We start from the raw sequence: 16,550 nt of genomic DNA, 5'->3' as shown, positions 1-16,550 counted from the left end.
TTTTCTAAATCTCTTTTTTGGCCAGTGCATAGACAAATGTGTAACTACTCAAACCTCGGTTTTCTTAACTACGGTATTTTACAAAACTTGTTAATGCAAGTTGACCTGAAACCATCCATTCATGTTTCCAAGAAGAGCAGTCCTTGTGTTTTATTGCAAACACTGGCCTAAGTTGTATCCAAATATATCGAAATCTGATTTTTACATGGCAGATCATCATGGGTGGATGCATCATTTCCATTGTTTTGACCGTGGCCCTTTTCTCTAATGACAGTAAGCACAAGCAAGGTCATACTGGAATGTACTTACGCACATTTACTCAAGTGCTCAACAGTTCAGGTCCTTACTTTTGTCTTTTCTTGTAAAGTCGGCATCTACATCATCTCCACCACATTTCAGAGGGTAACTTTGTACCACACAGTTTCCTCATCTGATATTTCATAAACTAAAAAAGATCTTATGTAATACGATGCCTTGTGCAAACTAAACTACTCCAAACTATCTAAACTCAATGAACAATTTAGTAGACTGAGAGAAAATTACATGGCAACTATTTTAGATTTGTTTTTTTATGCCATGGTTCCACGAATTTGATATGACTTAAATCATAAATCGTACATAAATCATATCTATGTACTTTTAGTTTTAAAATACACTTTTGTGGTTGAGACTTCTTAAAATTGTAATAATGAATGCTTTGGTGTGAAACAGGTAATAAATCATTCTTTAATGTTTAGCACTGTTTAAAAATTACAAATAGTGTATAAAGCCTTCAGACCCTCGTAAAGCATTTACAATAAAATAAGACCGAACCATTCGTGCGTGTGTTTGCTCTACGATATGTGAGCGAAAGAAGAGCTGCTAGAATCCAAAGGTTAGAGGTCGTGAATGAATAACCTTCGCCATTATCACCTCAGTCACCAAATTAGGAATCCCTCGCATAAACTCGGTGTCACTGCACACATCCACTCTGCGTTTAAAACAAATTCCCGCAGCTGCTAGAAAAACTATAATCCAGGGCAAATCCGTGAGATTATGAGCCTGCTGCAGAGGCATTAATAGTGAGATCAGACACACACATGTAGGACACAGAGCCGTCTTTGTTGGTCGTCACAGAGGTCGAAGGCCAAAGGCAAACAGCTTGTCTTTCAGGATATTATGCACTCCAATTGGAGAAAAATGTGGAGCTGAGGCGCTACCAAAATAACCACTGTCAGATTCAATTGTACGTGTGTGTGAAGCATTAAATAACAGAGGACATATCTCTGGGAGATTATTTCCAAAGCCTGCAGGTCCACTGTATAGAGCACCTTCAGTGGTGCGGATGTGGTGGGTGGTCACTTGGAGGCGTGTGGAGAGTGAGCACATTGTGTGGCTGTTCTTACTGTTTCCTTAAATAAATGTGCCATATGCAAAAGGGTGACACGCTGCTTATGTGCATACTTTCTCTTTCTCTGGATGAGCGCGAGTGTGAGGGTGGGCGTCGCGAAGGCAGGGCGAGATTTAAGGCTGCTGATTTCCTGTTCCCTCGAAGACTACTACTGTAGGTTAGTGTGACACTGACATAACAGCCAGATCAGCTGCCTCGGTGCAATGTGGGTTAATCTGGATACTGGGAATTCTAAACCAGGTGAGGAGGCTGCAAAAACTAGTGATGGAAGAAGTACTTTACTTTTTAAAAGTAGTAAGACGCAGTGTTCTGCATAATTTTGGGTTTATATTTTTTATTCTGGAGCTCCACTGAAATCGTTTTGGAGGATTTACAATTCCCAAAACTGCTTATTTTTCTTATAATGTGCCTATATGTGTTTATGCATGAACGTTTGTTTTTTTTAGCTCCTGTCTTGTTAAGCCCCCCCCCCACCCTGAGTGCAAACGTATATGTTTTATTTATGTGATAGACGAACACAAAGCGGCGAAGGTTTGTGAAGGGAAAGGAAAATCATAAATGGCCTTAAATGTTTTTGCAAATAAATATGTGAAAAGTGTGGCGTGCATTTGTATTCAGCCCCCTTTACTCTGATACCACTGACTAAAATCCAGTGCAACCAATTGCCTTCAGTATCACCTAATTAGTAACTAGAGTCCACCTGTGTGTAGTTTAATCTCAGTGTAATTACAGCTGTTCTGTGAAGCCGTCAGAGGATTGTTAGAGAACATCAGTGAACAGACAGCATCATGAAGTCCAAGGAACACAGCAGACAAGAGTGTGGCACAATAGCAAACCTACCAAGACATGGCCGTCCACCTAAACTAACAGGCCCCACAAGGTGAACATTCATCTGAGAAGCAGCCAAGAGGCCCATGGTAACTCTGAAGGAGCTGCAGAGATCCACAGCTCACGTGGGCAAATCTGTCCACAGGACAACTATTAGTCTATTGGGCCTTTATGAAAGGCCACAGGTAACATGTGGAAGAAGGTGCCCTGGTCAGGTGAGACATAAATTAAACTTTTTGGCCTAAATGCAAAACGCTATGTGTGGCTGTAACCTAACTCTGCACATCACCCTGAACACACCATCCCCACCGTGAAACATGATGTTGTGAAGATGGTTTTCTTCAGCAGGGACGGGGAAGCTGGTCAGAGTTGATGGGGAGATGGATGGAGCCACATACAGGACAATCTGAGAAGGAAACCTGCAAAAGACTTGAGACTGGGGAGGAGGTTCACCTCCCAGCAGGACAACGACCCTGAATTTACAGCCAGAGCTACAATGGAATGGGTGAATATTTTTTTCAAGGCGCCGTATAAATAAAGTTGACATGAATAACTAAAGCTGAACTTTGTATGTTGTTTAATACAAACTCCCATCCTCCCATTTATCCTCAACAGTTAAATTACAAATACATATATAAATACTGTAGCCATTTAAAGAAAGAGTTTGTTACAAGCAAAAGTACTAACATCAAAACACTCTTTCTAAAAATGTCATAAAATTACAAAAAAGTAAGTAAATACTGTAAAATACTGCATATTTTACTGCTGGATTATTATTGCTACACCGCTCTACTTACAGTTAATGCTTCATATGCAGATGAGCACATTGTTCTTTCAGGGATCAGTAAAGTCCATCTGAGCCTGGAATGTTCTACTGCGATTACTGCAGGAACTCATTCATTAGAAGCGTAAAACTAACCGGTCTCACAGCGGCCTACAACCCAGATCACACTTCCTGTTAGTCTTTGCAAAAGCGCGTGGTGAATTCTGCTTCACAATGCTTTTGAGTGTGTGGTTCATCTGAAAGTAACTAGTAACTGAAGATTTTATATATATATTTTTTTTTACCATGGCAGCAGCAGTGGAGGAACCAATCGCACCACAAGATCCACTTAGTAGCATTTGTGCAACTTTGTATATTTAGAAAAACGTTGGAAGTTTGCGTGACGTGATTTAAGAGAATCGGCACCAATTTATAATATGGCTGGGCTCTTTGAAGAACAGTTTAAAGCAGCAGAACTAGACCTACTGGCCATTTTAGTACTCACATTCCTCCTGCTGCCTATTTTACCCACAATGCATCTTAAACTGCCTAGAGTTTAGTCAGATTTTTGGATTTGTGATTAGTCGGTGACTAATGTAGCAGCAGAAATGAAAAGCAGGTGGTAGAAGTCCGCTAAAGTCCTGTAACCTTCCAGATGCCTTTCATTCTTTAGCCCCGCTGACTCAAGTCAAATCACGGTTTTGTGCAACTTTTTTCCAAATACAGTCCAGCTTGCAGTCCCTGCGACCTGCAAACAGACTTTGATGTGTGAGAGTTGCCATTTAAAAGCAGAGGTTCAAAGTTCATTGTTAACTTGACTGAGAGCTCCAGCACAGCTAATAATCGACTTAATGCTCAGATTTTTTTTTTCAAGGTATGAGTATGAACTTTGAACCTCAACTTTTCCATGACAATGTGCTATGATCAAAAGCTCTGGAACAGCTACCGAACGGCCCTGAGGTGAGACTCACCTCCCCCACATTATTATGATGATATCCGCCCTTTGAAGGTTGTTTTCTTGGAATCGAAAATCGCATGTACGTATTCTGGTGCTTTTGTGCCATCGCAGATAAAATTACAGCTGCCATGATGAAGCACAAATGGGTGAGAGTATTAATTGAAAGTCATGACAGTCTGTCATAGCTTGCAAATGTCTGTCAAAATGAGCATTTCTAAAGGAGTTAAAATGGGAAAGTGGTGCCTCTGGGCGCAGGATGCTCTCAGTGAGGGACACGATGTGACTTGCCTGCTATTAATAGCACTTTGGGAGATAATTCCTGCCTTGTTATCTTAGCAGCTGCACTCAAGACGCTCAGCCAAAGGCAGATTCTTCTGAGGCTCGCAGTTGTATAACCAAGCTTTCTTTTATTACCCCTCCCTCTTCTCTCATTCTGAATCTAATGCCTTTCTTTGATATTCCCCTTTTTTCATCCCAATTCTCTTCTATTTGTTAAGTCTGCAAGAACCCATGAGCCAACAGATCAAAGGGCCCAAAGGGGCAAATAAAGTGAAGAGAAAATGATGAAGAGCTACAAAGCCTTCGTTTCTTCTTTGATTGGCCTATTGTGTTTGCTTGATACTTGACGCTTAAACTGTGTGTGCAACTTTTAGCCCTGCTAACAGCTCTGTGAGGATGCAAAAATGGCTCGGAGCTAAATGCTGACATCATCACGGCTTCGGTGTTGGATGCATTCGTATGCAACTGATCCATCAGGTCTTCTGTCTCCATCGGGCTCCACTGACGGACACTGATCATATCACCAGTGAGTAAATATGCCGATTGCACCATCTGGGTCAAAGTTCGTACTTAGACCAGTCGGAATGTAAATGGCTGCTCAGTTAAGATATTAATTAGATTGGTAATTATCCCCAATCTATGCAGAGATTAGTTGTTACTAAATATTCACACCAACCTGTACATTTAACAGTGAACTACCTAATGCAGAGCTCCAGCTTCTCTGATTCTCGTTCAAAAATCTCATTTATTCAGTGAGTCACATGAGTAACATCTGTTTCACTAGCAGAGTTGGGTTTGGTCGTCTGACTCCGACAGAGACAAATGCATTAGAGAAAATAAGTAGGACTGTGTCACAAATCCCTGGTGACGCCATCTCAGATGATTTGATAAAGTTTTAGATTTAGCTTTACCAAAGATCTCTGACCATTGCTGTCAAGCTCCCCTCCCTGAGGAAACAGCTTCCTTCTATATTCAAGATGTGGGTTGGTTTGTAATTGTGTTAAGTGTTTAAAATGTTCTTATGTGTAAGGTTTTGTCATGGTCGAGTGTGGTTTGTCTTACTGTGTTTGTCTTCCCTGCTGTCGGGACTTGATTTCTCTGACATGCTTTGCAACGGAACAATGTGTTGCAACAGAATTAGTTTCCATGTCATCTTATTTAGATGTATTGAACGTGTTCTTTCATTCTTTTTCCATGTTAATTGTTTCGGCAGAGGTCACTTTATGGTCATTTGTCATCTTTTTGGGGGGATTTTTTTTCTTTCATTTGCAAAGTTAAGTCTTTTAACGGAGCTCGGTGACTTGAAGAGAAGAAATTTTAACACTAGCTTCTTATAGAGGTTCTATAAAAAAAAAAAAACCTGCTAATCATTTAGACCAAAGACCAAATGTAGCTTCATTGGATGTTTCCCACTGACTCTTAACTCACAGATTTAGATTTGGATATGAAATAAAACAAAGTCTTAAACACATTTATAAAGGACTGGACATGAAGACTCTGTTACTATTCACACATTACTGCAGTTTTAATAGCTGAGGTAATGTTTAAGTTTGACTGGTACAACCGAACACTACTTTAATCCAGCTAGTAGTAGAACTTGCAGCGTGCAGCTCTGTGCTGAAGTAGTGTTTGGGCGTCAATGTTTCATTCATACCACAGCTGCAATCATGAATCATTAGGTGATGTGATGCAAATAAGGACATGGACAAAATGCAGATTGATCCTCTTGTGTTTATTTGGTAAAATGTCCATCATAATGTCCGCAGCTCACAAAGAGTGGGGGTGACACTGTGGAGAGACAGACACACACTGCAGAGGCTGGACGTATTGATTCCTCAGCCTCTTTAATCCAATCAGGTCCTGGACAACAAAGGGGACAGTCTGCCCTTGACCCCATGTGAGCTGACAGCCCCCGACTATCCTGACCCTCAGGGGGAGGGGACAGAGGGTTTCTACCATAGACGCAGACTTCATAAAACAGATGTTATCAATAACTGTCCTCTTGGTTATAGGAGCTTTTTTTTGTCCTCTCCTGTAATAACCCCCTGAAGCTGTCGGGATATTTAGTATCTGATTTGTGATGACTGTCTCTGCTCTCTGATGTCACTCGATACTGCTGATCCGTCCCAGGGTGAGAACGCCATCACAACAGTCAGGACTGCTGAAGTGGGCCAGGCGACGGTGGGGAGAAAGGGGGCTTGGTTGGCACCACACGAGGGGAGCGGATGACAAAGTGCAGCTAGTGAAGTCCGCAGAGTTGTGACCGCAATAAGATCATCATCTTCAGAGGGACTTTTTCATACTTTAGGAGAGACGATTGGCATCTTTTATCTATGTGAGACAAAGATAATTTAGGCAGCATTTAAGCTTTAGCCGGGAGGCGATGACCCCCAATATGTCCCAAAATTATGTCCAACCAACCCTGTCTGAACATTACGAGAACATGTCGACGTGTAACGTAAGTGGAGAGATGCAAATACGTTGGTACTGAACACATCAATAAAATGTGCCCGGACAACATATTGTTCTACAGCTAAATCTCCAATCACGCAGCCAAATATCGGTTTCAGTTTCTGTCATAATATGAAACCTGAAGTCCAGTTTGTGTGACTCAGGCCTTGCGAAAGCATTTCGTTGTCGTGTTTAGGCAGGTGCAGGAGCTGGTTACGGTCAGAGGAAGATTGAGGGCTGGTGTAATACAGGAAAGTCTAAGTTATTTTACACAAAACATGTTTTAAAGGGTTTAAACACACCCACAATCTTTCTCTAACCCTCGATCTCAGGTCTTTGGCGTGACAGTCCCTCCCCACCCACCTCCTTAAAACTCCCTTGTCCTTAATAAAACCACAGTTTCATCAATAAGTTGAAAAAAAAAAAACAAGAATGAAGTGTCTGCACTGGGTGACAGATTTCTTTGTTCCTGGGTTAAGAAATTGTTAAAAAATGTTGCCCCAAATACTCCGACCACAATATTTCCGACTGCTGTAAAAGTGACCTGTAAGTAGATTCCATGAAAAACCAAAACCAGAAATTCCTGCGTTTAACATATTAATGCCTGTGTAAGCAAAGAGATGCACAGATGGATCTTTTTGTGTTACTGAGCCTTTTTTTTAATCTAAAACCCATTAATGAACCACGCTGTTGCACCGGTGGCTCAGCGGTGGAGCGTTGGGTTGGGATGCACAGGGCTGCGTACTAATCCGCAGCTGAAAATAGTCCTCAACAAATCAAACTTTTACCCCAGTTTTTTTTTTCAGAATATTAATTTGGGAAACAACATTACAGTTATGTGGCTTGTTTTTAAAAAGGTTGAGGACAGTATCCAGAGTCCAAAAGGATTTAGGAGAAAGGTGGACACAGATATCAACCCTCGTTGCTAATAAAGCTCAGGTCACGGTTATTACCTTTTTTATTTGGAGTCTTATGTGTTGTACATGTACATCATATTCCAATTTCAGTGAAAAAAAGTGAATAGGTTCTTGGTTTTAAAAAATAAACCCTTGACAGCAACTGTAATGTTGCACAGATGTGGTTTTTAGAATTCATGACATGTCTGCAAGGATGTTTTCGAAAAGAATGATTGTATTGTTTAAAGTGTAAAAGGAGAAGGCTGGAAACTCACTGTGATGGGGGCGAGGAAGCAATGAACGCCGGCGGGTGAATAAAGTGTGATACATTGAAGCAGAGTTCAAGTTTAAATTTCGATGAATTTGCATTTGAGTGCGCGCACTTGTGCACAGAGCCTCAGAAGCCTGTCATACATGCAGAGAGATAATTAACCAGGGGTTTCAAGTTTCATGTAAATCTGGGAAAGTAAAGTTAATGTAAATACACTCAATGACATCGCCGGGTTGCCAGGTAGTGGAAGAACTCATCTGCCCCGTGTTTGTCTAAATGCTGTGGGTCATGCTGTCCATGCTCCAGGAGTTAAAGCAAATCCCCTTTAGTCATTTTTAGGTCAAAAGGTTGCTACAAGTTATCCTCTTTTCTGGGCGGTGTGTCGATGTCGGTTTGTCACCGAGCTCTGTGCGAAGCTGCGAGCACACTCCGTTTATTTGTTAAGGCAATCGATTGCTTCAAAAAGGACGAGAATAGTGGTGGGAATAACCCCGCGTGGGTGTCCGTGTCACTGGCCTTTGATCCAATGGCAAAACACAAATGGATGACGTGGGGATCCCGCTTACGTTTTTTTTTTTAAATATAATAACACAGTATCTCTTCTCTCAGACATGAAATGAAAATCAAATAAAGAAAGAGGATAAAGGGAATTCTTTTAGAAAATGAGTTTGAATACTCTGATCCACACTCTCCCTTTGTTTCAGCAGGCATGCGTTGATGCAAGTTTTGATAAAATATTCGAAACAAATATGTACACTTGATATAATATAGCGGTCTAAAACCATTCTTTCGATAAATGTAAAGTTACTGTAAACATGCACTCTTTCACCACTGAGTTCCCTCGGCACCCAGGCTCCGTTAGGAGCAGCTCGATGTGCTGTATTTCCACAGTGTTGTCGTAGCATTTAACTCGCCGCTTGCGTCGAATAGCTTTTCGCTGAAAGGGACTCGGCCGAACTCCGTCCCGGCTGATGTTGATGCCGTTTGGAGGAATCCTGAATCGCGTCCGAGTGTGGTGAATGTCTACAGTGTGTGCGGGCCTGGGTGCAAGAGCGCTGACTCAGTGTAGTTTTAAAGGGAATCAGGGTGGACAGGCACCAAAGCCTGAACCCTACAGTGGTGCTGAGTTCTTCCCATCAGAGCGTCTCCTCAGTCTCACTCTGCCCTGCGAACACACACAGAGCTCAGCAGGGTTCAAGACAGTTTTCCACAAACTCCCATCGTCAATTCCGTGGAGCACTGGAATTTTAACATCCATTTACATTTTGAAGACACCATGGTTCCCGTGTCACCTTTGATTGAGATCAGACTTTCTGTGACTTTTTTTTTTAAGCTTCGAAGTGTGAATGTGACAAAATATACTCAAAGCGAGTTCCACACACGACCTTTGTCTGACACTACAGTTAGAGCCTGATCGGTCTTGGGGACCATAACAAGTCTCACCATTCACCATTCTTCCAGAAGAAGCTGGTGGTGGTGGTGGTGGGAGGTCTCACAAACCAGTCCAAAGCCTCCCATGGGTTGAGCGCTGGTGACTGTAAAGGACAAAGGTCATGATTTCAGTGCTCAAACGTACCCGGCAGTCCAGCTGAGTGTTGGCGTCGGCATTCACCTTTGTTGTCTGCTTTTTTATTCCTTTATTTTTTTTTCTTTGTAATTTCGTCTTTGCATTACCGCTTGTTAAGATCGCTTTTTATTTCATTTCATTAAACATCTTACCAACTACGAGCTGGATTGGATGGGATCTTAACTTTGCACCTTGTACAATTATGAGGTCAAACCTTTTTTTTTACAGATGATTTTACAGATGATTCCATGCCAACGCCAACACCCAGAACCTGGTCCCGCTCTGGTATCCAACCACTGCTGCCACAGAAACCTTGCAAATCGCTTTGAGTTGAGAATATTTTGTCGTACATTCGGTAACTTTGAGGCCTTCCAGTTTCTTCCACGAGCCAATAAGGAACGAAACCGAGCAAAGACGACGTCAAACGGCTAAATTCAAGCGGAAAACTGCCTTTCAGAGAGCGACCGTAACAGCTCTGCACAGTGGAGACTATTGACCTGAACCCTTCTAAGCTAAGATTTCCACATTTATAACAATAACATAATAAAATACATTCATGTGTACAGTATATGTTAGCTACACCTACTTTCCGGAAATATACATACACTCTGCACTTACGGTATAATATAATTTGCCATGTTTGTGGGAACAATATTATGGATATATTCCTTATAAACAATAAACTCCCTGGTCAACTGGTTTTGATCTATATCTATATAGCTATAGATCCATCTTCTGTGGAGAAAACATTCTTTATTACCTCTTCCTCTATTACCACCCCATCTTCGTGTGATGCAGCTAAACAAATCGTGAATGCACCCAGCACTCTGCAGGCTCTGGGATTTACATTCTGACAGCACACTTGACATTGTGAGTCGATGTCTGACACAGTAATTAGGCGTAGGGTTTCACTGGGGGAGAGATAGACGTCCCTGAAATAGAGGGATAAATTTAGTTCCCCTGTCAATGCTGTGGTAAATAAAAAAAAAACAAAAACCCCTTGGGACCCTGCTGTTATATCCTTGAGGGATTTTATTTCAATCCTTGACCCAGCAGACGTGTCCTATGGCGAGAAGCGTACAGGAGCTGGTTTAAATGCACCGACCGTAGAGGAAAAATTCGTCTCCGAAGAAAAGTTACAGTTTCTGTATCCTGTAGTTTGAACGTAGACCCTGGATGGTGATATCTGGTGCACCGCGGCACTTCCTGTGTCTGAAGTCCACAGTCAGATCATTTACAGAGACTGTAAATATAGTTTAAAGGATCTTTTTTTTGTAGGCCAGTGATGCTGAGGGGTCTAAAGTCCCTACATGTTTCCACTCATTCCAGGCAACTCTTACATCCCACTTCCATCAACCCACAAACAGAATCAGTCAATAATGGATGAACCGTTTCTACTCCTCATCTTCTCAGCTGTACCGTGGTGTCAGTCTGTGGGGAGGCCCTGCAGCGAGCGCTCCTACAAGCCACCGCTGTTTCATTATTCATACAGGTGGATCTTACTCCATTTACTCACCGGTCTTGTAAACAGCCCCGGTTACTGCCACACCACTCTCACATCAATCTGTAGTGCATTTTCTTCCTCTACTGTCTCATCTCACGTTCTCTTTTACTTCCCCTAAGGGTTTTGAGGGGGTCCAGGCAGTGCAGTACTGGTTTATGGCTGAGTTTTGTTTTTTTTGTTTTTTGGTCAAGGGGGAGAAGTAGCTGTTCAAAGTGGCTGAGAGTTAATCCATGGCTGGGACTTGGAAGTTTGGAGACCAGACTAGAGGATGATAGTTACACAGGAATAGGTCGTTGCTGTATACAGTACTGAGAGGCTTTTCATTTCGGGTGCAGGTTCTTTTGGGATTGTCTGTAGGCTTCCGACTTGAGGAATGTTCCACTTGTCAATTGTGATCCTATAAATGAACTTCCCACATTCAAACTCCAACCTGTTTGATGGAGGGAGGTGTGTGTGTGTGTGTGTGTGTGTGTGTGTGCGTGTGTGTTTTCTTGTGTTTGGGTGTGCATGCGCGGCTCCTAGTCGCAGCTCCGGTTGCGTTTCTTGAAAAAGAAGAACGGTGTCTTCTGAGGCGGGCCCAGCAAAATGGGGACCTGGTTCTTGTGTGTGATCCTGACCTGCAAGTATCACATAGAAAAGAACATGATTGGTGTTTAAGCTGTGTGTCAATGTCCTTCTTTATTTTGACAAATTCACCAGGTTGACATTCATCACTTCTGGGCTTTTCACAACAGGCTGTTATAAAATCACTCAACGCAACCTTGAACATAACCCACATAACAACAAAAACGCTCTCTATTTTCTGTGCAAATGGAGCTTTGCCATGACAAAGTCAAAATCTCTCGCAATGCTGTGAGGATGAATACATAATTGATTTTCTCCTCTTCCATGAAGCACACAACTGGCCTCTAATATTTGATAGCATGACAGTGTTGGAGGTTGCAGAGGAAGAAGAAGAACAGAGGAGGAGGGAACTAAGCCAGGACATGGCAAAGGATGAATTACACTCGGCTTGACTGTCAAGGATGTGCTTCTGTTCATCGTCCAGGCTCTACACTGTGAAACCTGCGTCGTGATTATTTGTTTGATTCTGACTGTATCCAAGTTGCATCGGTTCTCGTGTAATACTGACATCCAGGGGGCTGTATTCTAACTAACAAAGCAAGTCATCCAGCAACACACTGATGTGGCCGGGAAAACACGTGCAAGGTCACATTCCCGGCAGTTTTTGTAACATCGGTAAGACATTTCTGTTGAGTTGATGTTGTCAGTGTTGCGATAACTTTGTAGGCGCCGTACTCGCAGTTTTCTAAAGGAAGCCTTTGTGCAGTCACGGGTTGGAAACTGAAACTTGCCATTGTTACAGTTGTTTGTTGGACTAGATACCAAAGTATTTCTAGGCTTATTGTGCTGAGTGACTCTGGAGTTTGGACTTTGGTCAAAGATTCAAATATCTCTTAATCTTTAAAAAGTTCAGTGCAGGTTTGTTACGTCTTTTCCAGGTTACTGGTTAAGCCGCTGACATCCATTATAGTTAAATGTGTGAAAAAAGGTCATCAAGGTCACACACGGGCAACGAGTGTGTGTTGAAATCAAACCTATGACCTTGGCTATAATATAGAACAGACTTCACATAATGGGGCCCTAAGGAACAAGCTTGGGTGTATTTTCAGAGCGGCAATTCGAATGTAAATTGTTGCGGTGGTGGTGGTGGTGGCGTGTCAAACTCACGGTGCAGGGGGGCTGCATCCAGGGCTCGCCGTCAATTTGCATGGGCAGCCGTCGGGACGTCCTGCAAAGAGAGAGCACAGGATTGGATTTGGAGGCTGTGAAGGTCAGATCAGAAACACCTCAGAGTAATGAGAGAGGCCTGTTCACACTGTTGTAGGACAGGGTCAAACACTGCACACTCTGTTCCCATGAGAGCCATTCCCAGACAGACCCCCACTCTTTAAACTCACAGATCCACTGTATACACACACACACACACACACACAGTCAGAGTTGATTTAAGACTTTCATGCATGCCTCTCCGGCTAAAGAAACACAGTATGGGAGAATGACTGGGATGAATGCTCTTTTAATTCGGTTCTAGGAAAATATTATGGGCAGTTTGCAGGACAAGGCAGGGAACAACTTGTAACTTTTCTGCTACACTAACCAGCCTCCTGTGGATGTTAAATGGGCCACGTCTTGCGACAGTGACAAAACCACCTAAATTTAAAAGACATTTCCTTTGAACGCATAGGTGTCAAAACCATTAAGTGGCCACAGTGAACGTCATTAACCGAACACATCCTATCAAACCATGTTTATTTCCTTTAAGCTCTCAGCAGTGACATGTCCAGGACATAACCATAACAAAAAAATGAGAAAAAAAAACATCATATAAGTTCTACAGTTACTGTAGTCGTTGTTGGCTAACAAATAAATAACCGACACTTACAGTGTCGGTTATTTTAGTACAAGCCTTAAGAACGTCCGTACGTGTAGCTAACACCTGAAAATAAAGTGAGCAACTTTAATTTGGACATCTTCAGTTATTTCTAATGTTATTCATAAGGGTTTAACAGGGAGATCGAGTCCTCTGGCAGGTGTATTTGGAATCGAGGAACTTTTTCAGTTCTCAGAACTGTTGGACGCGGTAGCCTCTTAATTTAAAGCTACAGGAACCGAGAGTGACCGCAGTTCTCAAAGCTTACTTCATTTTAGGTACTGTCCCAGCAATGCAGGAACCATGCGACATAAGTGTGTGCTGATTGGCTGAACACTGGGCCAATGCAGCACAGGCAACCAGAATAAAAAAAAAAAGAGGGGTTTCCAGAGACGCAAACAGGATGTAGCAGAATGCATTTCACACCAACCAGCAGCCGTAGACGGACTTTGAGCCAATCTCAAAGCTGTTGTAATTTTCATCCCAGGGTTGCTGTTTTGCCACTGGCCTCATTTACAGTGGATTGAGAATGTTTGAGCATTTTAAGTCCTTAGATCTTTTTGGTCAGAAAGCACCTTTTGAGTGATAAACGAACTGCTTCAGATTTATAGTTTCCGCATCACCGCTCAAGGGATAATAATGATGATGATGATAATAATGATAATAATACATTTCATTTAAACTCAAATTGCTACAAAAACAAGGATCATAAAACATAAAAACATTAATACTAAGCAAACAAGGAGCAGTTATTTAAAAGCTGATTGATTTCAAAGGTCAAATTTTCCATCTGTGATGCTGAATTCACCATGTTGTGCCCCCCTGGTGAACGTCTCCCCAGTATTGTGCAGAATGAAATTGTGATTCACCTTTTTTCCCCAGTGTCACATCATCTGGCAAAGTGCAGTGCTGACCAACAAACACGTAACTGCATTTTTTATTTAGTCCTGACTTATCACATCTTAAAGCCAGTGACCCATCATTTCTCATCCTTTCGATCATGCCTGCATAAGATGGAGTTCATTAACCAAGGAAAGAAAAATAAAGGAAAGGGAGACCAGAAGGTGACAGGATCAAATGGCGGAAAAGACTGAGGAAGCAGCTACAGGCCAGGAGCTTCTGACCTGATGGTGACGTTGGCACACTGAGCCAGTCTGCGTCCTGCACTCTTCAGTCCAGTGTAGATCTGTCCCATCTCTATGGCCCCTTCCAGACCAACCACCTCCAACAGTTGGTCACTGAAGTCTGAATCAGAGAGAGACAAACAGAGCAAGAGGTTGTGTCTTTAGTTGGTCCAACATAGTACCTCTATCTTCAAAAGTACTTTTATTTGCACTGAAAAGTACATAGCAGCTTTGGGTGCCTTGGTGTTGTGCAGTAGAAGTGCTTGTCCCTCACTGCCAAGACTCCAATTCAAGCTTTATCATTAGTATTTCCTCCAGCTGGACCCCATCAAATGCACTGATTGTGGGAAACTGTCTCAAGAGCTGCTCCAAGTGATGAGCAGAAATAAGGAAAACAAGATGCACCGAGAAACTAAACTAAGCCGTCGTGTTTACTGTGATTAATCACACACTCATTCATCAGAACAAGAACTGTGGGCTACGACCTGCTTGGTGCGGGTGAAGCTATGAGGCTGAGGCGTTCACTTCTCGGCACTTTTTGGACATTACCGTCCTGGGACGGTGTATGCTTCAAAGCGATGTTGGTGACTAGAGAGTAGAGTTGAGTGGAGCCAGCTCTGTGCATCGGAAACATTTATACTGGTGAACTAAGCCCCTATAACAGTACAGCAGATGTGAATAGATTTCACTTACGCTTTTTTTATTTTATTCTCTGAAGTTTGGGGCAATTGGTTCATAATTTAGCTACATCTCAGTGGAAACTTGACTTGAAGAAGCCTTTAGTTTCGCGAGTCACCATTCACACTTTTAAACACCTTTGCTTCTGCACTTGGTTCAATAGTCCCTCGGTCTTCAAAACCGACTTCTTGACTTTTGCTATTAAGAAACATGTGCTGTGTCTTACGTGTGTGTTTTTAATAGTTTGCTAATGCAATATTTACAGACATGATCCTAAAGGTCAGTCACGATGTCATTTGACATTTCACTTTCAATACACTTTAGCTTTTAAGTAACCTAGAATGATTCATGAATTGTGTGCCTGTGTGGCCCCAACTATTTCACAGGTTTTACAAATGCTTTTCAAAATGAATTATTAGACGGAAATCTGAGAAATGTTACATCTTCACAGCCAGTGTGATAATTTGTGAGGCGCTACAGCACAATCCAATCTCCTACCCGCTGCTACAACTGTGATGGTGGCAAACTCATCAACACAAATTAACTTGGGTTGTGTACGGATCAATGACAAGTCTCGTATTTTTTATTCTTTAGCTTAGTTTAGTAAGAGGATTTCAAATCATGCAAAATGCACTTTTATTATTTTTTGACCAATGTGATCTGGGGCAGGACACAGAGGCGTCTCTGAGTGACTGTTTCAAACCTGTTCTCCGTAGTTAATCATGCAGGCTAGTGTGGACCTCTGCAAGCTGAACCACTTAACTTAAGATTTGTCCACCAATCTAACAGCTGTTGGTTCAATCCCCGGCTCCTCGGGTCACGTGTCGAAATGTCCTTGAGCGAGACACTGAACCCCAACTTAGTTGCCCCCGGTGAGTGTTGGCCAGCCGCATAGCAGCTCCCCCATCGGTGTGTGTGTGTGTGTGTGTGTGTGTGTGTGAATGAGCAGCAGAGTAAAGTGCTTTGAGGGCCAATAGGTAGAAAAGTGCTATATACTGTAAGTGCAGACCACTTCCCATTTACCTAATCACAGCCATATTAAAATGTCAAAAACTGACGGGAAGAGTGCTTCCTCTGAGAGTGCATTAAATCTGCAAATCTCCAAATGGTGACCGGTTTGTTATAATAACATGTTCCTAATGTTAACGCGAGACAAAAACTGACTCATTGCAGAGAACTTCATTGCTTAACATAAAGGTCCTTGCAGACTTTGTTTCAGTGCACTGAGAGAAAAGAAAGAGGTTTCGAGAGGCACCCAGGGAGCCAGTTCAGCTTTTCCCTGAGGGTCTCCATTCTCTCTCCAGCTCAGACAAGCTACGACTGGCAGCGCTGCCTGTTGTGACTGGAGCCGCAGGCTGCAGGTCTGTCTGTCACAGTGAAAACAGTGTTAATAATTTCCCAACGTCG

General features: G+C 42.4%; 1 protein-coding gene across 6 annotated transcripts in view; it reads right to left on the bottom strand.

The window, feature by feature from the left end:
* Window positions 1-5,929: 5,929 nt before the first annotated feature.
* Window positions 5,930-16,550, bottom strand: part of LOC137132436 (diacylglycerol kinase beta-like) — an 89,556-nt gene continuing 78,935 nt past the window's right edge. For all 6 annotated transcript variants that reach the window (XM_067514862.1, XM_067514864.1, XM_067514865.1 and 3 more), the window contains 3 exons: window positions 14,466-14,586; window positions 12,639-12,699; window positions 5,930-11,524 (listed from right to left, as the gene is read on the bottom strand). In XM_067514862.1, coding sequence (XP_067370963.1) covers window positions 11,426-11,524; window positions 12,639-12,699; window positions 14,466-14,586 — 281 coding nt within the window. In that variant the 3' untranslated portion in view covers window positions 5,930-11,425. The remainder of the gene's footprint in view (window positions 11,525-12,638; window positions 12,700-14,465; window positions 14,587-16,550) is intronic.

This window comes from Channa argus, chromosome 9 (genome assembly GCF_033026475.1).
Source record: "Channa argus isolate prfri chromosome 9, Channa argus male v1.0, whole genome shotgun sequence".
In the NCBI taxonomy this organism is placed as follows: domain Eukaryota; kingdom Metazoa; phylum Chordata; class Actinopteri; order Anabantiformes; family Channidae; genus Channa; species Channa argus.
Note: the sequence above shows the minus strand (reverse complement) of the source record. Positions and strands in the feature narration are given on the sequence as shown.